The sequence below is a fragment of the Mobula birostris genome, chromosome 21, assembly GCF_030028105.1.
Source record: "Mobula birostris isolate sMobBir1 chromosome 21, sMobBir1.hap1, whole genome shotgun sequence".
Lineage (NCBI taxonomy): Eukaryota > Metazoa > Chordata > Chondrichthyes > Myliobatiformes > Myliobatidae > Mobula > Mobula birostris.
The window spans coordinates 32,418,076-32,444,033 of NC_092390.1; the positions used below are offsets into that span (position 1 = coordinate 32,418,076).

The 25,958-nt window shown below is 41.6% G+C and overlaps 1 protein-coding gene across 1 annotated transcript in view; it reads right to left on the reverse strand.

Annotated features, from left to right (window-relative positions):
- asah2 (N-acylsphingosine amidohydrolase 2) overlaps window positions 1–25,958 on the reverse strand; it is a 90,125-nt gene that overhangs the window by 30,498 nt on the left and 33,669 nt on the right. The window contains exons 8-15 of the mRNA XM_072239727.1: window positions 23,648–23,773; window positions 22,254–22,340; window positions 20,413–20,517; window positions 14,534–14,615; window positions 14,256–14,371; window positions 8,925–9,019; window positions 7,315–7,354; window positions 4,202–4,300 (exon numbers count right to left, since the gene is read on the reverse strand). Of these exons, the coding sequence (XP_072095828.1) occupies window positions 4,202–4,300; window positions 7,315–7,354; window positions 8,925–9,019; window positions 14,256–14,371; window positions 14,534–14,615; window positions 20,413–20,517; window positions 22,254–22,340; window positions 23,648–23,773 (750 nt within the window). The remainder of the gene's footprint in view (window positions 1–4,201; window positions 4,301–7,314; window positions 7,355–8,924; window positions 9,020–14,255; window positions 14,372–14,533; window positions 14,616–20,412; window positions 20,518–22,253; window positions 22,341–23,647; window positions 23,774–25,958) is intronic.

A 25,958-nucleotide genomic window follows, 5' to 3' on the forward strand; every position in this document is an offset into this window, starting at 1 on the left:
AGCAGTACAGCAGTAGCCGGAACGCACCCAGCACATCTTTAAGAAAAAAGCCAAAATAAACAAGCTAATTGATTAGGTTCCACCCATCATGTAAATGTCGGCCCAGATCAGAGACAATGCAATCGGCAATGGCCTCTGATCTGGGCCGCCATTTACATGCCGGGCGGCACCTAGTTAATTGGCTTGTTTATTTCGGCTTTTTTCTTAAAGATGTGCTGGGTGCGGTCCGGCCACTGCTGCATTCTTCACGGCCCGGAGGCTGGGGACCACTGAATTATAAGTCACTTATAAGTCAATAGCATCATAATATTTTAAGTAACGTTTGCATATTAAACACACAGCACATATTTTCCTCGTATGAACATATAAAATCATTGTAACACACCCATATCTCTGAATCAGTGGGAGTCCTGGGCTTGTTTTCCTGCAACAAGACGGTCCCATCGAGGGGTGATAGGAGACAGCGATATTCGAAGGGGGTTCCTTATGTCCAGTCTATTCTGCAATTTAGTTTTTGTTGCATTCATTGCAAGAAAACTCCGCTTCGCAGAAATATGTTGGAAATGGAAGTAACGTTTTCAGTGCTTTCGTGGCTATCTTAGGATATTCAGCCTTGACTTTGATCCAGAATGCCAGCAAAGATGTTATGTCAAACATACTTTTCAGCCCACCGTCATTTGCAAGCTCGAGGAGTTGATCTTTTTCCCGCGCTGACATGGATGATTCACCGGGGACATTCACAAATGGGTCACGGACCCATTCCTTTGCACATCTTGGGTCACGATGACCTCATGTGCGTTAAAAATCAACAGTGCGTGACAGAGAATGAGGAAAGGTGCAGCTGACTCATATCGCCAAATCATATTGTTTCCTCGCGGTGGTTGGGGACCACTCTTAGCACAAAGAGAGACCAATCAGGATGCTCGCTCTCCCTCTCCCTCTACCTCTCAAAAAAATCTATTTCTGGGATATTGTATATAATTTCTGGGCGTCAGGGAGCCTGATGTGTGGGAGACTCCTGGAACTTCCGGGAGAGGTGGGATGTCTGAAATAAACATTCAAAATCTTGCAAAAACTCGTCCTTAGCATGAAGATAAGGCTGAAGCCATAACCCCATCACAGAAATTCACATCAGAGCGGTGGCTGGAGAAACTTACTTGGAGAAATGTAATTTGAAGTATGGCTATGTTAATGGGCAAAGAGATTTATTTAGGGATGTCATTTTGGGCAGTGAGACTGTGAAGGTATGAAGAGAGCATTTGCAATCTGATTATAGAATTGTAATTTATAAAAGAGTACAATCCACTTCAGTCTGATGCCACTAATAATAAAGTAAAAGGTCAGACCACATAAAGGCATGATCTACGAGTCTTCTGTGACTAGGCCTCAAAGTGCAAATTCCAGCCTCTCTGCTTGTTTTTGCTTAGCCACCAGATGGCGAACGGTGCTAAAGCAATCCTTCCTGTGGTCCAGTACAGAGTTTAGGAACATAAGGGATGGGAAGATAAAGAGATAATTGACGGACTGCAGGGTCCTCTGATTGAGGAATTTTAGACCAAAGACCTAGATTGACAAAATTGTTTAAAAGGGTAAAGTTAATAACTTAATGATTTATGAACATTGTGAACCCTGCCTACAGTCCCCATCCACTGTCCTTACTTTCTGTGTGTCCGTGACCAATCTAGATGTCCACATTACCAACCCCGACATGTCCAGGGAGGAAGGTCAGGCCACGGGGGTGGTAGAATTTTGAGGCTCCAGTCAGAATGCTAAGCCATCAAATGCCTTATAGTTGGATGCATTTTTAAAAAGTGCTCTTAGAGATTTAAGTGCTTTCAAATTTAAAACAGTTAATAAAAACTTAGTTAAAAGCATATTCAAACATAACAAATAATAAAAAACACATTAAGATAAAGTAAAATAAATAAATGCCTCAGTTTTTCACTTTATTGGTGTTCAGTGAGTGGAGATGCCATTCCTACACTCGCTCTTTCTGGTACAAAGCTGAGAGTAGAGTTTGTCACGATCCTCTCCTCAGACAGCCACTGTTTTATCTCTGGTCACAGTGCTGAGCCCAGTGATGGAACAGACAGTCAGATGCTTCTGACATTCAACACGTCTCAGATTTCCATCTGCCACTGAGCACACAGGAAAGGCCAAGAGGTGCCGAGGCCGCCTCAGCTAATTGTCAGTAGCTCCCCTTGGAACCACTGTTTCTGGTTATAAATGCAGAAAATGGCAATGTCTGCAAGCCAAATTGACAGTGGCATCAGTAAAACATGCATTTAGTTTCACATTCAATAGCCTCCTAAGCCCCAAATGGATTTCCTATAGAATCCTTTTCAAAGAGAAACCCATTAGTCCAGAGGTGACAATCACAGACTGGATTTGTGCAAAAGCCCATAATCTGAGCTACCTTTCCCCTCTTAGAGAAAAAAATAAACCTTCAGGAATTAGTCATAGATCTAAATCCATATTGAAAATCTATTGCTTAAGAGGCTTCACTTTGAAGTAAACTGCTGACATTAAGTGCCTCAGCAGCTGGTGAACAGACTGCAGGGAGTATTTTCAGCCACTATTCCCTAAGAGTATCTTGCAGGATATTATAGACCCCTGTAACATTCTTACAAACACTAATGAATAAAGCATAAGTAGAAGCAGTAACTAGTCACTTGGACCTCGAGCTTGCTCTATCATTCAAGAAGGCTGACCTGATTAAGCTCAAGTGCTGTCCATTTTCCTAGCATTCCCAAAGCCATTCTGATTCCCACAATACATGAAAACCTATTGATTTCAGCCTTAAACGTACCCCACATGATCATCCCTGACCCTTCATCGTAGCGAATTCAAGAGATATACAATCTTCAACCCATTGCTGTCTGTGGGAGCTTGCTGTGCACAAACTGGGCACTATGCTTCCTACATTACAATAGACAATAGGTGCAGGAGTAGGCCATTCAGTCCTTCGAGCGAGCACCACCATTCACTGTGATCATGGCTGATCATCCACAATCAGTACCTTGTTCCTGCCTGCTCCCCATATCCCTTCACTCTGCTATCTTTAAGAGCTCTATCTACCTCTTTTTTGAAAGAATCCAGAGAATTGGCCTCCACTGCCTTCTGAGGCAGAGCATTCCACAGAACCACAACCCTCTGTGTGAAGAAGTTTTTCCTTAACTCCGTTCTAAATTGTCTACCCCTTATTCTTAAACTGTGGCCTCTGGTTCTGGATTCCCCCAACATCGGGAACATGTTTCCTGCCTCTAGCTTGTCCAATTATTATTATTTCAACAATAACTACACTTCAAGAGCACGTCATTAGCTTTGACGTGCTTTCAGATAGAACATAGAACATAGAAATCTAACAGCACATTACAGGCCCTTCGGCCCACAATGTTGTGCCGACCATGTAACCTACTCTAGCAATTGCCAAGAATTACCCTACCGCATAGCCTATTTTTCTAAGCTCCATGTGCCTACCTAAGAGTCTCTTCAAAGACCCTATTGAATCCGCCTCTACCACTGTTGCTGGCAGTGTATTCCACGCACCCACCACTCTCTGTGTGAAAAAGCTACCTCTGACATCCCCTCCCTACCTGTTTCCAAGCACCTTAAAACTATGCCTCTCATGTTAGCCATTTCAGCCCTGGGAAAAAGCCTCTGACTATCCACACGATCAATGCCTCTCATTATCTTGTACACCTCTATCAGGTCACCTCTCATCCTCCGTCACTCCAAGGAGAAAAGGCTGAGTTCACTCAACCTATTCTCATAAGGCATGCTCCCCAATCCAGGCACCATCCTTGGTAATCTCCCCGGCACCCTCTCTGTGGTTTCCACATTCTTCCTGTAGTGAGGTGACCAGAAGTGAGCACAGTAGTTCAAGTGGGAGATGACCTGAGGTTGCAAAGGACATCCTGGAGATGAGAGCCTGCTTATCTCCCAATGAGCCAAATGGTACATCATTCAGTTCTGGTGAAAGATGAGCTACCAGCAGACCCATAGATCCCCCATATCCTGGAATCAATAAGACCCTCACTTCCAAAACCAGAACCCAGCTAAGTCCTGACCAATTCAGAACTGCTGTCAATTTAAGTCAGCCTGGAAGGGAAAAGAATGGTCACATCATAGAACTCCATTGATATCAATTACATTTTGATAAGTATCACTATATCTAACATTAAACTGTCTTGTAAATTACCTGATATTCTTCATATGTTGTGATATAATGCGTGTAAACATTACACAGCCCAGCAACAACAACATCAACATCTTTCAAAGTCCCAGTGGATTCAAGTTCCTGTGGTGGACAAAGGCAGGCATTTGAAATAAACACCACACTAATACAACTATTTTCACCACAAAATTTGAGCATGAAAATCTACTAACAGTAGTGCCATTTCAGGTGATTTCTATGATAGGGTATATTAAATGTTTTCATGGAGATTTTAAATTTATTTTCTAAGCATCTTCGGTAAGGCCGGCACTTACTGTCCCTTGCTATTGTTGAACTGCCATCTTGAACCACTGTAGCCCATCTAGCAAAGGCTTCTCCCTCAAAACTGCTGGGTTGGGAGTTATATCAAAGGACCAACAACATGCTGGAAGTCCAAATATTGATTGAATCCACACCAGAAGAAATCAGCCCATATATCTGGCAGTCCAGAGCAACACACAGAATGCTGGAGGAACTCAGCAGGTCAGGCAGCATCTATGTAGAGGAATAAACAGTCGAACCCTTCATCAGGAGTGGAAAGGAAGGCAGCAGAAGCCAGTATAAAGTGTTGAGGGAGGGGAAGGAGTACAAGCTGGCAGGTGAAAGGTGAAGCCATAGGATGGGGGGGTTTGGTCGGTACCAAGTGAAGCCAGATGAAGTGAGAAGCTGGGAGGGGATTGGTAGAAAAACAAAAGAACTAAAGATGAAGGAATCTGATAGGGAAGGAGAGTGAACCATGGGAGAAAGAGATGTAGGCGGGGCACCAGAGGGAGGTGATGGGCGGTGAAGAGAAGAGAAGGGGTAAGAGGGGAGTCAGAGTAGGAAATTGTAAAAGTGAGAAGGGGGAGGGGGAGAAAATATTGGTAGTTTGAAAAATCACTGTTTGTGCTATCAGGTTGGAGGCCACACTGAATGAACATGAGGTGTTGTTCCTCCAGCCTGAAAGAGACCTCATTGCGACAGGAGAGGAGGGCATGGATCAACATGTCAGAATGGGAATGGGAAGTATAACTAAAATGGTCCTGCCTGTTGTGGCATATTCCTTCAGCATTTTGAGTGATGCTCTGGATTTCCAGCAAATACTGTTTTTGAGAAAAGACACTAAATCAATATCCCCCATGCCCCTTCAGGTACAAGTGAAAGATCATGCAGCCCTGCTTCGAACAAGAAAAAGGAAATTTTACTCAGCAAGATTACCAATATTTATATCCAATTGATTACCACTAAGTATAATTGATTATGTGACGATCACAATGCACCTTGTAGCATGTTTCTCTACACAAATTAGCTGTAATCTCTCCTACATTAAATACTTTAAAAGTGCTTTAGGATATTCAAGGTTGTGAAAGACGTTACATAAATCTCTTCCCTTTTCACAGTAATTGATATTTAGCTATGAGAAGAGTTTGAAGACTTTATGGTTTATTCAGCACTCAAGATTTTAATAGGATAGCAATAAAACAGATTTATGGTGCATGAAAGAGATATCTGTGCTGCAGTGAGCTGTGTTTCAGTGTTTGCACTGGAGGTTTAACGGAGCTAATACCGGATTTCAGGGCCCAAGACTGGGATGGAGAATTATGGAAGAGGTGATGGGGGAGCCCAGGAAGCTTTCTCATTAGCCAGAGCAGCACTGGCAAAGCGTCTGGAAAAAGGATCCTAGTCTGTCAACAGCTCTTGGATTAGATTGTGGCCTGCTGAAAAACAAAATATAGGGAGAAGATGTAGAAACTCTAAGCGAAGTGTCTTTCGTACATAAAAATGGCATTTGGTTCATAAATATTAGATGCATAACCCCCTCCCTATTTGAATAGAATTGATGTTTCATTGAAGCACAGGGAGAATGTTGGAAGGTATTGTTTTCTTCTAAATAGACAACAAATCATGTTGATTTCCTTCTCATTTAAGCCTGGTGGTGGTGTACAATTTAACTGTGGCAGTTTATAGAACACCAAACAGTATAGCACAGCAACAGGCTCTTCGCCCCACAATGTTGTGCTGAACCAATTAAATTAGCAATCTAATGGCCAACCAAACCAACCCTTCTGCCTACACAATGTCCATATCCTTACATTTCCCTCACATTCTTGTGCCTATTTAAACATCTCTTTAAAGTCCCCAATATATCTGCCTCTACCACTACCCTGGGACAGCACATTCTGTCCCCCTCACATCTCCTTTGAACTTACCCCCCTCTCACCTTAAGTGCATGCCCTATGTCTGTAAATGAATGTCTGCGCCTATGTAAACCATTTCCCATTATTGGAGGAAGGTTAGAATACCACTTGTGTCACTTGTCCCAGACAGTGTGGCTTTTTGGAATAGAGTGTCACTTTAAGGTCAGATCAGAAGCAAGTGGGGCAGTATCATTGCCAGAATTCCAATTAGCCGGCTAGTTAGTGGGTTGTCCTTGGAACACAGATAGCACCATCCTTGAATACCGAAGCGAAGCTCAATTGGAAGATTGAGAACTACTTCGACCTTCCTGAAATTTTCCAACATACTTGGCCATTGTGTTAGAACACAAGATGTCTATGTTCCTCAGGTGGATGCCTTGATTAATTTTAAAAAAAGAATTAATGGGTAATGGGTTACATAGGCACAAATAATTAGTCCCCCACCATAAGGCATCAGTGGTAAGGAAATCAACATGATTTGAAGGCTAGATTTTAAAAAAAGCAATATTTGCAAACTTTCTCCTTGTGCTCAATCTTGGCTATCCTGCTCCAATCCCACCTAAAATCTCATTACTCGATGCAACCATCTCAGATGCCATTGTTCTGTGATCACTGCAATGTCGAGGAATTGCAGAGGAAGAGCCTATTCCGTGAAGCACAATATTAAGCATCTGGTGGTTGGAGGGGAGGAAGAAGTGTTCAGTGGGCTAGTCCAAGTATCATCCACAGCATCATGTATGGCCTGAATAACAAATTAGTCATTGTTGAGATTAGTTAATTCAGGGCTGGCCATGAATCAGCCTAAATTCAACCTTAAATCAATTTAATTCAGCAAGGCTAACAGGGAGTTCAGTTAAGTATGTATCTCCATACAGCACATCTGAATTATTTTGCATAATTTGATATAAATTAGCTACTTACACGCTTCACATTTTCTCTCAGTCTTCTTCCTGACATAGTTCTAGGTGGGGAAAGGTCATGAGGAAAATTTGAAGATTTTAATAGCATGTTTTCACAAGGAAAATTAAGCTTCTCTGCACATAGTCAGCAATTGATCAATCCATCTTATTTCTTTCTCTTGGCAGCCAACAATACATTGAACTTTGAACTTTGAATATATGTGATGGCTTGAAAAACAGCAAATGCTAAGTGCCACTGTGTTAAGTGTTATCAATGGACAACATGCACATAGACACAAGCTGTCAGTATAGTAAATCTTCTGAAGGATTATACCTTTTCTAAAATCAGTTGGAATGGATTGTCCCAGTATTATCTATTAGAATTTAAATAAAATTATAAACTCTGTAATCACTCAGTAGGTCAGTCGGCAACAGCGGAAAGGGAAACAAGATTAATAGTTCAGGATGAGGACCCCAAATTAGAACTGGGAAGGTGAGAAAATAAATTATGTAAATTACCAACGATGTAGGAGTGGAATTGATAGAACAAAGGAAGAATACAATGATTAGTGTAGAATTGGGTGTTTGATGACTCAGTGTCTAAAAAGTCTGTATCTCTCTATGACAAAGGGATATCTCTGATAGTGCAAAACCAGATTGCCATGCTAATAGGATACCGTGGAAGCAAATCATGAGTATTAATGAATGAAGCTGGAGGGATTAAAGGCTCAGATATAGGGAAATGAAAAAGCTATAAAGTGCAGAGCTGCAAGAACTACCCAGCAGCTGAGGCCGAAGGAGAAAGAAAGACTGAGTCAATATCTTAGATGGATACCCTACAGCTTAACTATCCAGTTCTGGCACAGACACAGAAAATGAGTTATCCAAAGTTAGAAAGTTCAAAGTTAAATCCAGAAACCTGCAACATGCTCAGACAGAAGATGAGGTGCTGTTCCTCAAGCTTATTTTAGACCTTATCATTCGAAAGTAGCAGAAATAGATTGGACTGGAAGTGAAATTGGCCATTTCTGCTGTCAGGTTATTTATATTTAATATTGACTCATTTTCTCTCACTTTGCAGAGATTACTTGATCTGTTGGGCATTTCCAGCTTCTCTGTTTGGTTTCAGGTCTCAGCACCAGCTCTGAACCACACATCACAGCTGTAACATACTCGTTTTGTTTCTCTCTCTCTCTCTCTCTCTCGCTCAGGTCTTATTCACCTATTAACTAGGACTACGTAAACATTGGCATCACTTGGGCAAACTTGGTCTCACCCTACTAGAATCTAACCATCCCCCATCCACTCCAAAAATTAAAGCAGGGGTCCACAAACCCCTTGGCAGGGATCCATGGCATAGAACAGGTTGGTAACTCCAGACCTAAAGCTAACTTAGCTTCTCCCAATTCTGATGATGGGTCACTGACCCAAAATATTAACTCTGCTTCTCTTTCCACCGCCTTTCCATAATTTTCTGTTTAAACAAAACATTCCTTTGGAACTGGGTTACAAAAGTGGGGGCATGAAATTTATTTTTTAAAAACTATATTGACTACAAAAAGATATCCCATGCCGGTGAAGTGATAACAATGGCAGCCTGAAGCAGTCTACAGATTTCTGGGGAAGACTCACGTGAACTCTCCAGGAACAGCCACAATTGCCAATGTTCCAATGGTAAGAATTTGCACGTCCACAATATCCGGATGCCAAGGAAGTGGTTTTGTCATCTGGAAGGTGAAGAGATGTTACTCATATTGCTACTGTTGTTCAAAGCTATGCTGCCATGGTAGCTAAACCAGTCATCAATTATTTTTAATGTGCTTCAATAATTCATAGGTCTGTAGCTGATATAAGTATATGGCAGAAAGGTGGAAAGGTTTCCATCCAAGAACAGAGGAATCTTAGTGCTCGCGTCAATAGATTCCTTAAAGCTTCCACACAAGTTGATAGGGCTGTATCATATCTTAGACTTCAGTAGGATTGAGTCAAGAGCTGTGACATAATGTTGCCACTCTATAAAACTCCAGTTGGATCGCAGTTCAAGTATTACGTTCATTTCTAGCTACCTCATTACAGGAAGGATGTGGAAGCTCTGGATTATCAATTATCAATGACTGGCTTAGTTAGGCAAGCATACCAAACAAAGAGGAGAGCTATCATCAAGTGGGAATATTCACAGGATCAACTGACGACATGGGAGAGTAATGGTTAGCATGACATATTTATAGCACCAGTGACCCGGGTTCAATTGACTGCAGTCTGTTACGGAGTTTGCATGTTCTCCCTATGACAGTGTGGATTACCTCCAGGTGCTCTGGTTTCCTTCCACATTCCGAAGATGAACGGGTTAGTAGGTTAATCGGTCACATGGGTGTCATTGTCCGGCGCAGGCACATTTGGCTGAAAGGGCTTGTTACTGTAATGTATCTCTAAGTAAGCATTATAAACAGATACCCTGGCCTCACCGTGTATTAAGGTCTTGATGAGTGGGGACAAGAAAACACATTGCACCAGCTTTCAATCTAATTAAGAACATTAATCACATGTCTCCGCATGCCACATCCTCCTGTTGCAGGTAAGGCATCTAGTTAAGAGTTACAAAATACACGTGGACTAAGACGTTAACTGTCCTGTGCTGTCACCAGTGGGATCATCAGTTGATCTGCCACCTATCTTCAGGAGTTTCGGACGACTTATGATCAAAACTCCCTCGAGGTGGTGGGCCAGCAGTGCTAAAGCACCACCTCCCACTGGTGAGCTTAAAAATTTGGCATCTACCTCTATCAGAGTTGTTGGTCACTTCCATCCAACAGATAGTCTGCTCTTCAGGTGTCTATGCAACTACCGAAGGGTTTGCAAGATATATATACACTATCTGACTATCTGCCCCTCTGGACATACTTGGTCCACACCCACGCTGATCCTTTCTCTGCTGCCTCAGCTACAGCCCTGCTGGTTGACTTGATCTCTCTTCTAGTGAAGCCAAGGTCACGCAGCCACTTCTGGAAAGTGAACGCAATAAACCCACGGCAGCCTACTTCGAATGGATAGCATGAGCCCTTCCACCCTCTGTCTCTGCACTCTGATCCTAATTCTGCATACTTGGTTAACTTGCGCTCATGGGCTTCATCAATGTTGTCTTCCCAGGGGACTGTGAGTTCACCAATAACCACTTCTCTACTGGTGTCAGACCATGCGATTATATCTGGACGCAATGGTGTGAAAGCTATTTGCTCTGGGAAACTGCCTTTCCCATCCAGGTCAGCCTTGACACACCAATCATTGGCTGAAGAAAGTATGCTTGATCGTGAGCCTGCGCTGTACACCCTTGACCTGGAGCCTTCTTTCACAAATGATATGCGATGTTCTGTGCAGCATGGGGCATGAGATAAGTTGTGCTGCAGTACTCTCTGCTCAACCGCTTCTGTTACAACTTTGAGAACATTGTTATGTCTCCAAGTGTACATGCCGCTGGAAAGATTGACTCTGCATGCGCTCAAAATAAGTTGAAGTGTTCCCCTCTCGCCACAAGCAGCACACCTGTCTTATCTTCATACCAGGTGCTGAGGTTGGCAGGTGTTGGGAGCAGATTGTACGCTGCTCTGCATAAAAAAGAAATGTGGAGCAGTTCCATCTGCCGCAGAACATTCCAAGATAGATGTCGTTGTTCAACACTTTCCCACCAGGTCCAAGCCCCTTGTTTGGCCAGGCCAGCTGTTTTAGCTAACCTCTTCTCCTCTTCTACCTCTCGTATTTCTTGTGTTACAAGCTCACGGCGCTCCTTACCTGTAGAAGATGACCACCACTTGTGGGTTGTCCATCCAAGTGTCTGGCAGCCTAGCTGGATAGCCCCAACCATCTCCTTGTGCTTCAATCTAGACTCTGCCTCATCAACTGCTACACGGGCTGACCACCCCCTGCCTGATCTCACATCCGGCTGGGTGTTCTTGATGACAAGGTCTTTTGAGTCTCTAAGCATCAAGAATGATCTTACCTTGGCTACCTTGACCTCCTCAACAAGGGATTGCACTGGGATGGTAAGCTTTGTCTGGCTGCTGTGAATTGCAACATTGGTGAGGCTGCTCGGTACTCCAAGCCACTTCTTCACATACTTTTCGATCTTCTGTTCCATTGCCTCAACATGGGACATTGCCACTTCATAGACAGTTAGTGGCCACAATATCCGTTGCATCAGTCCATACTGCAAGCACCACAACTTCAACTTGCCAGGCAAGCCACACTTGTCAACAGACATCAGGCCTCTGTTGATCTGTTCTCCTGTCTTCTGAACCCTCTTGGTGTCTTTCAGCTCATCTGTGTACCATCGCCCGAGGCTCTTAGCTGGTTGGTCCTGAATGGATGGAATTTCCTCTCCACAAAGGGTGAAGTGGAAGTCAACCAGCTTTCCTCTCCTAAGAACAAGGCTCCTTGACTTCTTGGTCTTGAACTTCATTCTTCCCCAATCCATTAGCTCCTCGAGTCTTGATAGTACATTTTCCACTGCCTCTGTGCTGGGACGCAAAAGGGTAAGATCATCCATGAACGCTCGTATTGGTGGTAACTCCTCTCTGCCATCAAGTGTGACACCTGGTCCCACTGATTCTGCAGCCCTCACAATGACCTCCATGGCTAACACAAAAAGGATGGGTGAAATTGCACATCCCATTGGGATTCCAACATCCAAACTCTGCCACCTAGTTGTAAACTGCTGAATGGAAAACATCATCCGGAAATCGTTGTAGTACTGCATAACAAAGTTCCTCACCTTAGCAGGAATCCATAGGAATTCCATCACAAACTCAATCAGGACATGGGGAATAGAACCATACGCATTTGCCAGATCAAGCCAAACTACAGCCAGATTTCTTCTCAACCTTTTCGACTCCTGGATGGTATGCCATATCATACTAGAATATTCAAGGCATCCTGGGAAGCCTGGTACTCCTGCCTTCTGCACAGATGTATTAACTAATCCATTCTCTATCACAAATGAAGATATTCTTCCTGCCAGAATGCCAAACATAATTTTCCCCTCTACATTCAGAAGTGAAATTGGTCGGAACTGATTCAATGTAGAATTCTCTTCCTTCAGGATGTATACTCCTTCAGCCTCACTCCCTGACAAAGGAACAACACCTTGTCTCCACACCACCTTTAACAATCTCCACAAGTATTTCCTCTGCTCTTCACACTTCTTGAACACCTTATATGGCACTCCATTAGGTCCTGGCACTGAGCCTGAGCTTGCCTTTCTGATGAACCGTTCGACTTCTGCCAGTTTGGGTTCTGACAGATCGAACTTCACTCCTGGCTTGGTAGGCTTCACAAGCCCTGAAATGTCAAGCAAAGGAGCCTCCCGCTGTTCGTTAGAGTAAGTGCTTGCCAGGTGATCCTCAAGTTCTTGTTGAGAGATGTTAAGCTGCCCGCTCTTACTTTGTTCAAACAGTTCCTTTGTGAACTCATGAGGGTTCTCAAAGAACGATTTTCTTGCCTTCTCTCTCTTCTTTTTCTTTTTATGTTGTGACTCTGCACGACGGAGTAATGCTAACTTTATTTGAAAATGCTCATGGAGATCAGCAAGCCCTGGCTTGTCACCCTCACTTGCTACCTTCCACCTCTGTCTCAATGATCTGAGCTCTCTCCTCAACCTACTAATCTCCTTCTGGTGCCTGCTTGGTTGCCATGTAGGCTTAGCTTTCTTCAACTCAACCAAACCAAACCTGTATTTTCCAACATCGTAAATTGTATCGCCCATCACTTCCAACTTTCTCTTTGATGTTCCCCTGAGAGTGTTCTCTAACATCATACTGATATCCTCATCAAGTACACGCCAAGCCTTCTCATCTGCCATTGCTGGCCACTTGACCTTCCTCTTCTTCTCTACCTCCACACCACCGCCATCATGCGAAGGATCTACCTGGGTACTGTGGTCTGAAACCTGGCCTGGGTTATCTCTCGTCTGACCGTCTAAACTGAATCCTTATACACAACCACTCAAGAATGAAGCTGTGAATGAGATATCGTCTGGGATTACTATTTGAAAATGCCTGAAAGAACCAAACATTTCAAATCAGATGATTAAGTCTTCCTTGAGTGGGGACCTTTAGAGAAGGCAAATATCCCAGGAGGGTTCTGCTCAGTACATATCCACAACCTGAAATCTGTCAAGATAGCTTCCCCAAAGCTGAAGAGAAATGCTAAAGAATCTCCCACTTCCTTAGCACTAAGGATTCCATGAACTTGACGTGCCAGCATAGACAATCCATTAGGTGTGCACAGTGAAAGACTTTATATTTAGACATACATTAAAGCAAGCTTTCAGAAACTTCCAGAAAGCAAAGACAAGGATATGACAGCTTTCTAAATGTATCAGGACTGATTGCTATTTCTTGCTCTTCAAACATCGGGGCCCTAGTCAAGTGGTAAAAGTGAGGAACTCCAGTGGAAATCAGTCACGCGATGTTTCCTGGACATGGGTCCACACTGAATTGGCGGTTTTGCAGTGGCATGACCATTAGCTGGCATAGGCTCAAAGTGCAAATGATCTCCTACTTCATGATGAAATATGGAGAAAAATGGCATATTCAAAATGTGGGCAGAGAAAGGGCCGTGTGCCATCAACCGGGTGTGTGTGTTTGGTACCAAGATCCTTGCATACTGGTGGGAATAAAGCTGTTGGCAGAGAAAGCATAAAAAGTTGACATATTTTCTAGAAAAGCTGACTGGCCTTTAGTACATAGCCCTTACTGTAATATTTTTGTAAGTGAAAGAAGATTTTGATTGGCAGAGTTCACCAGTTGAATATGAGCCAAGTGTTGGAGTTAACAGCTAGTGAAAAATGAGGTTTGACAACTATCTGAGTGAACGTTTGTGGTTGAACTCCCCACAGCCCACTGCCAGAGGAAAGGCTCAAAATACACAACATTTTGGTTAGACTAAGCTAACTGTGAAGATGAAACTTACGCCGCCTGTGTTGAAAAGTATTGGTTTTGGGTGGTGGCATTCCTGGGTTTCATTGGAGGGTTTTCCCAGCAACATGTCCCGGATGGTATCCCAAAATGGATCTCCTTCAACAGTTCCTGCAAGGACAGTCATCACACTGCAAATCAGACCATGGACTGGCTCTTATGGCAGTATTTTACTTTATACTTTAAGCACATGGCTTCATTTTCATTTTGTTTTCACAAGGGCTATTTTCAGCTCATTTGAAATTTCTTGCCTTTTTTTAAAATCAGACTTACCCTGTGTAAAATTAAAGGCTCCCACTCCATCAGTTGTACCTGCTGCAAAACTATATCCAAGGGCAGGTTTACAAGTATGGCCCTGTAAAATTGAAAGCACAGTGATAATATTTATGCCTCAACAATCACAGCCTTACAAGTATTTCAATGTTTGTAAGTATTAGGTAGGGTGTGGGATATTCCACTCCAAGCAAACTGTTAATGTAGCTGATTAAAACTGAAAGTCACTATACTTACCAGCTTTATTTATCCCATGGGAACAGGAAATCAGAGGGGTGTCTGATTCAAATAAAAAGGAGCTTCTCTGCATGTTTAATAACAGATTTATTGTGTTGAAATTATTTAGAGAAAATCCAAACATTACAAACCGGCTGCCCTACTGGCATTGTTGAAATCTTGTACTTATCTAATATGAATTTAAGTGACTTCTGAAAAACATGTCACAAGAAAATCTCTCCCGATTAAATCATACTATCACTGTGTTCTAACTAAATCTATCCCTTTTTCTTTCACGCTCACAAATTGTCAGTGAACTAACCTGAACCAAATCTTCTAAATCATTACAAATAAACTGGCTAAAAAAGTCATACAAGTCTGCAGCCTGGGGGAAAATATGAAATTAGGAGAGTTTTGTAAAACAGTCACTATATCTGAGAGAAACTAGGCACACAGCAGGAAACATCTGAGATGATTATTGGAAATTAGTGAGTAAATATTGGAAAAGACATCCGGAATATTTGAATGAATGTCTGTTGAAATTAATAACAGCAATGCCAGGGAAAAGCAGAATAATTTTCAGTTTTTGGCAGGGAATTAGAATTTAGGGAACAGAATGTCTATTGATAACCCTGTCACCAAACGAGCTGGATGCAGGGAGGGGCAGGGCAGGCACATGTCTGGGCTCACAGCAGACAGTCAATGTTGATGTACTCCATTTACAGTATACTTAAAGAGCAGTGGGAAATTAACTTTCGGAAAGAAATCACCGCAACTTCTTTTAATATAAGCAGGGTGTTTTTGCTGGTAGTTTGGAGAGAGGAGGATAGTTCCACATGGAATGTGTCCCTTCAAATTAATCTGTGCTCAACAGGCTTTTCTAACAGTGGATGTAACCAATCATGCCCAGTCTTGGAACTGCTTTATCACTTTAGGCAATATTCCAGAAATGAAAGCCAGACTGCCAATGCAATCAGAATGGGTGGAGAGGAAGGCTGACTGTAGAGTTACTTACCTCTTGGACATCTGTCTCCTCTGCCCGTACAGGCAATGACACCATGGTCATTGGCCATTGTATTTGGACAGAAACAACAGGTGAATGTTGCATTCGGTATCATTTCCATCAAAGCAATACAGGGCAAGGAAGGAAAGAGCAAGAAAATCTTTAAAGTTTAATACCTTGTAATAAAATAAAGAGGGAGGGGTGTGCAGAAGGTGGGGACAAGTGACCAGAATATGATGGAATGCAAGCACAAACATAAGCCAAGTGGCGAAATTGTCTGGATCAGCAGGCAATGTAGAAAAGGGCTCCTCACCCACCAATGCTTACTGACCATGAAACACCCAGTTACAGTAAACTTACATTATCTTCATATTATTCTCCCCAGATTCCCATCAATTCCTGCCTTCCATCAGGCCTGTCACTCAGCTACATATGGCAAAGAAGTGCGAACTCCAGCTCATTATGTTGAACCTGACGTTTTTGCTCTTTTTCACTAATTCCATTTGCCCACATTAGGACTGCCATGAGGACTCCTATGCCTTGTCCATTTAAGTGCATCTCAAACATTGTAATTGTATCTTATTTCATCACCTCCTCTAGCAGTACATTCCAAATATCAACCTCCCTTTGTGTAAAAAAATCTTACCCCAAGATTCCTTTTACATCTCTTGCCACTCGCCTAATAATAATCCTCTCAATTTTTCAATACCCCTGACATGGGAAAAAGATTCTGTCTCTGTCATACCTACATTCCTCAAAAATTTATATACTTCTATCAGGTCAGTCCCTCTGCCTCCTTCGCTCCAGGAAAACAAATCCAGTCTAGCCCCATAAAATCCTATTGAATCTGAACTGAATTCTCCAACACAATCACATCATTCTTGTAGTGACCTGAATTACACACAGAACTCCAGCTGAGGCCTAATCAGAACTTTGTAAAGTAGCAACACCATGCTGACTCAATTGACCTTTAATTCCCATTTATTGTCAGCTCTCAGATATTCAACATTCATGGAAAATAGGCTCTGCCAGTTGCATGAGAATTGTTGAAAAAATACTGTATATCACACTGTAATGCATAAATTTAAAAATAAATTGCCACATTATACATCATTCCTTTACCCTTTTAAATATCATTGTTTATGCCACATTTTCTCTTTTTAAAAGCTAAGTAACACTAAAATGCAGAAGAAATAACTCAAGTGAATGGTTGTACCCACAATCACATGAAGTGCCAAATCTTCGAAGAAGATGTTCCTGTTAATCAGCCACAACTGCACAGTCCTTTTGTATGAATATAAATGAGCTAAAAACGTCTCTTCATACTTATATTACCTAACACTTGAAATAGGATTCACTCCTGGGGCTTGTTTTTAATAAGAACAAAGTAATCTTATGTAGTCTGTGCCTAGACTATTGCATTGGGTTAGTCTACCACTTAGATCTGCTATAAGTGGCAGGGGCAGTGTATGAACAGTAGCAAACTGGAACTCTGCACCTAAATCACATTTACAATTTTTGAAAAATAAGTTATGAAATTGCCCTGAATTCATCCTGAAATTTGACAGAGAAGCTAAAGTATTACAGTGTTTCAGTTTTACAGTGGAGTAAAGGAAATTACAGAGGCATGAAAGAGAAGTTGGCCAGAATTGATTGGAAAAGAACTCTGGCAGGGATAACAGCAGTGCAGCAATGGCTGGAATTTTTGGAAGCAATTCAGAAGGCACAGGATATATACATCCCAAAGAGGAAGAAGCATTCTAAAGGAAAGTTGACACGACCATGTCTAACAAGAGAAGTCAAAGCCAACATGAAGCCAAAGTAAAGGCATATAATAGTGCAAAAATTTGTGGGAAGTTAGAGGATTGGGAAGCTTTTAATAACCAGCAGAAGGCAACTAAAAAGTAATTGAGAAGGTAAAGATGCAATACAAAATTAAGATAGGCAATTATACTAAAGATGATACACAGAATATAAGAGAGGCGAGAGTAGATATCGGACACTGGAATACGATGCTGGAGAGGTAGTAATGGAGGAAAACGAAATGGAGGATGAACTGAATAAGTATTTTGCATCAGTTTTCACTGTGGAAGACACTAGCAGTGTGGTGGAAGTTCCAGGTGTCAGGGGTCATGAAGTGTGTCAAGTTACTGTTAAGGGAGAAGGTTCTTGGGAAACTGAAAGGTCTGAAGATAGATAAGTCGCCTGGACCAGATGGCGTACACCCCAGAATTCTGAAAGAGGTGGCTGAAGAGGTTGTGGAGGCATTAGTAATGATCTTTTAAGGATCACTGGATTCTGGAATGGTTTTGGAGACTGGAAAATTGCAAATGTCACTCCACTCTTTAAGAACGGAGAGAAGCAGAGGAAAGGAAACTAAAGGCCAGCAGTTGGGAAGGTGTTGGAGTCGATTATTAAGGATGAAGTCTCAGGGTACTTGAAGGCACATAATAAAATAGGCCATAGTCAACATGGTTTCCTCAAGGGAAAATCTTGTCTGACAAATCTGTTGGAATTCTTTGAAGAAATAACAAACAGGATAGAGAAATGAGAATCAATTAATTTTCTGTACTTGGATTTTCAGAAGGCCTTTGACAAGGTGCCACACATGAGGTTGCTTAACAAGTTATGAGCTCATGGTATTACAGGAAAGATTTTATCATGGATAAAGTAGTGGGTGATTGGCAGGAGGCATAGAGCGAGAATAAAGGGAGCCTTTTCTGATTCGCTGCCAGTGACTAGTGGTGTTCCACAAGGGTCTGTGTTGGGACCAATTCTTATGTTATATGTCAATGATTTGGACGATGGGATTGATGGCTTTGTTGCAAAGATTGAAGACTATACGAAGATAGGTGGAGGGGCAGGTAGTTCTGAGGAAGTAGAGAGGCTACAACAGGACTTAGACAGATTAGGAGAATGGGCAAAGAAATGGCAGATGGAATACAGTGTCAGAAAGTGTACACTGTAGTCATGCACTTTGGTTGAAGAAATGAAGGGGTTGATTATTTTCTAAATGGAGAGAAAATACAAAAATACTGAGGCGCAAAGGACTTGGGAGTCCTTGTGCAGGATTCGCTAAAGGTTAATTTGCAGGTTGAATCTAGTGAGGAAGGCAAATGTGATGTTAGTGTTCATTTTGAGAAGACTAGAATATAAAAGCAAGGATATAATATTGAGACTTTATAAAGCATTAGGAGTATTGTGAGCATTTTTGGGCCCTTTATCTTAGAAAGAATGTGCTGAAACTGGAGTGGGTTCAAAGGAGGTTCACAAAAATGATTCCAGGATTGAATGGTTTGTCATATGAAGAGTGTTTGGTGGCTCTGGGCCTGTATTCACTGGAGACAGAAGTATGAGGGGGGAATCGCATTGAAACCTATCGAATGGTGGAAGGTCTGGTAGAGTGTATGTGGAGAGGATGTTTCCTATGGTGAGAGAGTCTAAGACCAGAGGACATAGCTTCAGAATAGAAGGGTGTCCTTTCAGAATGGAGATGAGGAGGAATTTCTTCAGCCAGAGAGTGGCGAATCTGTGGCATTCTTTGCCACATATGGCTGTGGAGGTCAAGTCTTTATGTTTATAAGGCAGAGGTTGATAGATTCTTGATTGGTCAGGGCTTGAAGGAGAGAAGGCAGGAGATTGGGGCTGAGAGGAAAATTGTATCAGCATGATGAAATGGCGGAGCAGACTCGATGAGCCAAATGGCCTAATTCTGCTGCTATATCTTATGGTCTAATGGAAATTGTATAATATTCCAATAAATTGTTGATGGTTTCATGAGAATTCTAGATACATAAATAGTGGATTAACTAAAATTTACAGTGCACAAAATCCAAAAAGGCAAATTACCAATGTGGACTCCAGCAATGATATGAACTGATAGATCTGACCAATATACCAGTAAAGCTCAGAATTCAGTGTATGAGAACAGATGGACAAGGTATGGAACTCACCGTCATTTCAATGGCTGAATGCCAATGGTACCATTTGGAAGCCCCAACAACAGTCAGTAGGATTCAGAACTTCACTCACTTCCCTCCCTCCCCATTATCACTGCTAACCTTGAGGCTGGTGCCAATAACAATCCCAGCATTCAATGCTGATATGTAAACAATGCCAAACCAAGAAATGGTCGGAATATTTTGGAGTTTAGAGATAATAACTAACAACATCAGGTGGATTAGAAGTGTCAAATGTTCACTGAGAAATGGGATTACAAGAAATTTAGTTCTTGATCCTTTGCTTGGCTCCTGATTGTCTTTTGTCGGATAACATGGCTGGGAAATGAGTTCCCTTTATTTCAGCTTCGTACACTAAAAACTATAACCACCATGGCTGTACTTTTTAAAGAATTTTATTTTTAGATTGATGTCCCTGGACAAATTACCCATCAGTGTAAGATTGAGTGATGAGCTGTCAGAATTTGATTGATTTGGCCCAGAACCCACTGCATTTATATTATGCTGCAAAAAAAACTCTAATTGGTAATGATCTTCCTATTTGACCTGTCTGTTCTTCAGTTTGCTGAGACTTGCTTCAGTTTTGAGCATTTACTTATTGGCAATAAATGGGCCTCATTTTCTCAATAAATAGAGGCCTTCAGACATAATTAAAAGAAAGAAAGATTATCTTCATAAGAGGTACGAAATCTGGTGCTCACTTTATGTGTTGAATTGAATTGGACTGTAACATCCGTCATGTTGACCCACTGATGCGCAAAGTTGATGGGACCTTTGATTTCTCTGGTGGCTGTTCTGAATAACTCCTGAAAATAAACAACATGGGAAATACAGGTATTCCAGAATCACATCAGCAGCAATCCATCCTTCTATCAAAGAAAATGTGCACTAACATTTCATATTTGTATTTTTAATCATGTAGAATTTTTTCAAACGAGTATCTCCTTCAGAGGTCCCACAATCTGTGTGACACTGTTCTCAACCACGTGCTGAGGGAAATGTTTTTTCTAAATGAGCTGGTTTTAGTAAACTGTTTACCTCCATTTTACATAAGTTCTGTTTGCATTGTGACTATCCAAGCCCTTGAGGTATTCCAGTTGATTACTTAAAAGCAACATCAGAAGACATACGCATATACAGAGGACAGCTATACAGAAAGGCACTGGAAAAGAGCCAGCAATATCATGAAGGATCCCACCACCATGCTTATGAACTGTTTGCCCTACTCCCATTAGAGAAGAGGATGCAAGACTCAAAAGAATAAGTTATAGATAGATAGATAGATATACTTTATTGATCCCGAGGGAAATTGGGTTTTGTTACAGCCGCACCAACCAAGAATAGAGCATAAATATAGCAATACAAAAACCATGAACAATCAAACAACAAAATGCAAACTGTGCCAGATAGAAATAAGTCCAGGACCAGCCTATTGGCTTAGGGTGTCTGGCCCTCCACGGGAGGAGCTGCAAAGCAGGAACAACCTCCCGTGACGCCCAGTGTTGTATCTCGGTGGAACATGGCCGGAGTCCAACAGCAAAAAGTTCAATATCCGGTCTACAAACACGTTCCTCAATCATAATATGACCCGGATTGCACCATCCGTTGTTAACCAGAACAGTAAGCACTCAACTCCTTTATGCTTACCGCCCTCAGTGCACTTCCGGTCAGCCCGAACGGTCTGGAAGCCGTCCATGGAAAAGTTTTGATCGGGTATGTCCTTTACTTTCCCCAAACTGTCAGGACGTCAACATCTTTATCCATTAACCCTCCACACTAACCCTCCCACCAACACAACATACACATTAGCCACTCCACAGCCCCTCAGGACCCTTCAGACCCCCATGCACTGCCACTTCATGCTTACACTGCACACCTCAAGCCTGCACCGGGCCACTGTGTTTTCATACACCCTGCTACCATCTGGAAGAGTCCCTCTTGCCAAGAATCACTTTGTCACTTGATCATCTCCTGTCAGTCACCTTATGTACAGATACTCCTGCACCGAGCATCACGTTTTGTACATACAATCAGTCTAGGTATATGAGCTATTCTAGTGTAAATATGGACACACTTAAATAGTTATTTGCACATTGTGTTTTATCTTGCTTTGATATTTATATTTACTGTTCTTTTGCTTTTTATTGTGTTCTCTATGCTTATTGTGTTTCTTATGCTGCATCAGATCTGGAGTAACAATAAATTTGTTCTCCTTTACACTCGCATTACGGAAGAATGGCAATGAACAATCTTGAATTTTGAATAATGTCAAGGAATAGTAGCCCCGCTCACAACACTAGTATCAGGGCACTGATTGAAACCCAAGTTTCTTCATTCTTGTCATCTTCAGGGAAGCAGTTTCACAATGCAGCCAGAAAATAAATGCAAAGTAAACTATTTATTTTAATAAAATGAACTGCTGTGGAGTCCAAGCACCAAGCGTTTTTTTTGTCCCTCCATGTGATTACAGTAGAATTGTTTCACCCCTTAGATTTAACCAACACTGAGTGGCTGGGTTGCAATGTCACCGAACCTTACACACCTTTGCCTTATTGTAGATGCTGTGTCCGATGATCGCGGTGCTTTCAAACATATCTTTCCCCGGGCCTGATGACATGCACATTGAAGACTGTAAAATTATAGGGAACAAGTGTAGAAAATCATCATAACTCATGTATTTTTAAAATTGGTCGACGTACAGTGTGATTTGAAGAAAAAAGATGTACTAATTTCCTCATGTATTTCACATCATGCAAAGCCATTATTAACCAATGTGCTGAGAGGTTAGTAAACTATCCAAAAATAGCCAACTTCACCAATAATTGGCAACAGCTTTAATATAGCATGATACCACAAAGGGTTTCATAACACTATTAATAAACAAAATTTGTTACCAAGCCACAAAAGGAAACGTTGAATCAATGTTTGAAAGCTTGAACAAATGAATGACCTTAAAGAAGGTTACAGGACTGTCTATTCTAAAATGAAGCTGAGATGGAATCTTTTCTCAGAAGATCAAGTGTCTTTGAAGCACTCTTCTTAAATGGGTAATAGAAGCAGGGTGTTAAAGACAAAGGTAGATAGATTCTTGATAAGAAAGGGCATGGAATGTTACCTCAGGTAGGCCAGAATGCAGAATTCAGGTTACAGTCAGGTTAATCACAAACCTATTAAAAAGGCACAGCAAATTTGAGGAGTCAAACAGCCTATTTCTGCTCTAAATTTTGATTTTTTAAATGTGCAGGAAGGTCCTGGTGTTTACGCAGCGTGTTCCAGAACTTAGAGCCTTGGAGAAGGCACAATCCCTAATGATGGAGTATTATCTAAGTTGATGAGGGCAGAATTTGGGATGCTTAGTTATGTATCTTGAAGTACAGAAAAACTTAAAAGATATAAAGAGAAGATAAATTATGAAAGTTCTTGAAAACAAGGATGAGTATATTAAAATCAAGTTGTTACTTAGAACCAATGTAGGTCAGCAAATGGAAGGTTGGTGGAGTATTTCTGCACAAACTCAAGTTTACAGGATTAAACTGGGAGGCATTCTTTGAGTGAGTCAGGTCAAGAGGTAATAAAAACACAGGCGAAGGTTTCAGAAGCAGGTGAATGAATTTGATGTGAAAAATGTTGATCTCCCAAAGGCATGGAAATACAGGCTAAAGGTCGAGTCATTCCACAAGTTAGTAAAAGACAGTTTTGTAAATGAAACTAACTTAAAAAAGGAAAAATAATATTTTCCTTGTTGCTATTTGACTGGGATAACATTGTGGGAACACTTCATTCATGTGTTCAAGCTGAAAGTCAACTGTTAAAAAGACCAGGAGCGAAGCTTGTGGGCTCTGAGGTGCCCATGTGGGTGGGATGTGTGACCCATACTCTTGCTGATCCATCGCAATGCACACATGGATGCTCTCTCAGCCTTCCAATCCTACTTACTCCTCCAATAGGGCACATGCTGTGAGGATTATCACATGTTTCACCAGTGTTGAAGCAGTGAGGGCCCAGGGTATTTGCTGAGACATCCCCCAGATTGGAAGAAGCAAATGCCGCCACAAAAGGTCCCTGTGAATGTAAAAAAAATCAAACTGAAATAAATATTCGGCTGTTGCAGACTAAACATGCAGATCAAATTGTTAAGTCCCCAAAAGGGAAATGAAAAAAAAATCAATAACAGAGGACATAACTTATACTTAAACAACTGAATTATTCATTGACTTACATTAATATCATGTTCATAATTTATGTTATGCCTATTAATATTTTACAGTTTAGAGGAAGAGATAATTAAATTTGCAAATCATATTAAGGCTGGAAATGTGGAAGCACAGGATTAATCCAAACACTGCTGAAACCTATGTGAAAAAAGAAGTAGGCTCAATGAGTTCAAAATTATATTTCTTCCATAGTGATCTTTGAAGTCAATTAATCACTATCTTTAATATTTACATGTATGTGGTAATTCCACCAATCATTCAGATAATCTCCTTCATTTGAAAATGATCTTGAGCCATATTCCTAGTGATTACCAATCCAACATTACCTTACACAACCAACGACACAAAACCCTGAAGGTAAAGAAAATTGATCCTTAGCCTTTTCCTTGTGTCTTGCTTCTGAAGCCATAGACCTTAGAAAGGCAAGAAGCTGACCTCCTCCTGACTCATACTTCTTACCTTATCTATCAGAGAGTTTGGAGATGTGGCAATCTACACTTGGTGACCACTTTATTAGGCACACCTACTCATTATGCAAATATCTAACCATCCAATCATGTGGCAGCAATTCAATGCATAAAAGCATACAGACATGGTCAAAAGCCTCGCTGGTATTCAGACCAAACATTAAAATAGGGAAGAAATATTTATTATTTTTTAGTTTATTGAGATACAGCACAGAACAGGCCCTTCCAGCCTTTTGAGCTGTCCTGTCCAGCAACCCCCCGAATGAACCCTATCCTAATCACAGGACAATTTACAAAGACCAATTAACCTGCCAACTGGTACATCTTTGGAGTGTGGGAGGAAGCTGGGGCACCTGGAGGAAATCGACATGGTCATGGGCAGAACATACAAACTATGATATGGTATATTGTGATAAAATATGATCCAAGTGACTTTGACTGCAGAATGATTGTTGGTGCCAGACAGGGTAGTTTGAGTATTTCAAACTGCTGATTTCTGGTATTTTCTTATATACAGTCTCTAGAGCTTACAGAGAATGGTGCGAAAAGCAAAAGACATCCAGTGAGTGGCAGTTCTGTGGGTGAAGACACCCTGTTAATGAGAGAAGGCAGAGGAGAATGGCCAGACTGGTTCAAGCCAACAGGAAGGTAACAGTAACTCAAATAATCACACATTTCAACAGAAGACAATTGCTGAATGCGCAAGATGAACCTTGAAGTGGATAGGTTCAGCAGCAGAAGACCACGATCATACACTTAGTGTCACTTTATCAGGTACATGAGTTACTTAATTAGGTGGCCACAGCATATTTTAAAGTGGCAGTTTTATATAACAAATTAACATTGAGCTTTCTATCTATATTTGGCTTGTGGCACAGTATGGATACTGATCATAGTCTTTGAGTTGAATCTAAATCAAGAGAGCTTAGCACTGCCCTGTCTATTAAAATAGGTTTTGGCTATTAAAACAGGTTGCCCATTTCAAATTTGGAATTGCTTAAAATGACAAGCACTCTTTATATCGATGTGTAAGTAATTGCAATTTGATTTACTTTTGGTTAGTCAAAGGGTTAGATGATAAAGTTGAAATTCATTGAGTGCTCAGGGGATCTCCCATCCACTGCTACCAACCTTATAGTTCCCACACCCCGCACTTCCCGTTTCTACCTCCTACCCAAGATCCACAAACCTGCCTGTCCTGGCCGACCTATTGTCTCAGCTTGCTCCTGCTCCACTGAACTCGTTTCTGCATACCTCGACACGGTTTTATCCCCCCTTGTTCAATCCCTTCCGACCTATGTTCGTGACACTTCTCATGCTCTTAAACTTTTCGATGATTTTAAGTTCCCTGGCCCCCACCGCTTTATTTTCACCATGGATGTCCAGTCCTTATATACTTCCATCCCCCATCAAGAAGGTCTCAAAGCTCTACGCTTCTTTTTGGATTCCAGACCTAATCAGTTCCCCTCTACCACCACTCTGCTCCGTCTAGCGGAATTAGTCCTTACTCTTAATAATTTCTCCTTTGGCTCCTCCCACTTCCTCCAAACTAAAGGTGTAGCTATG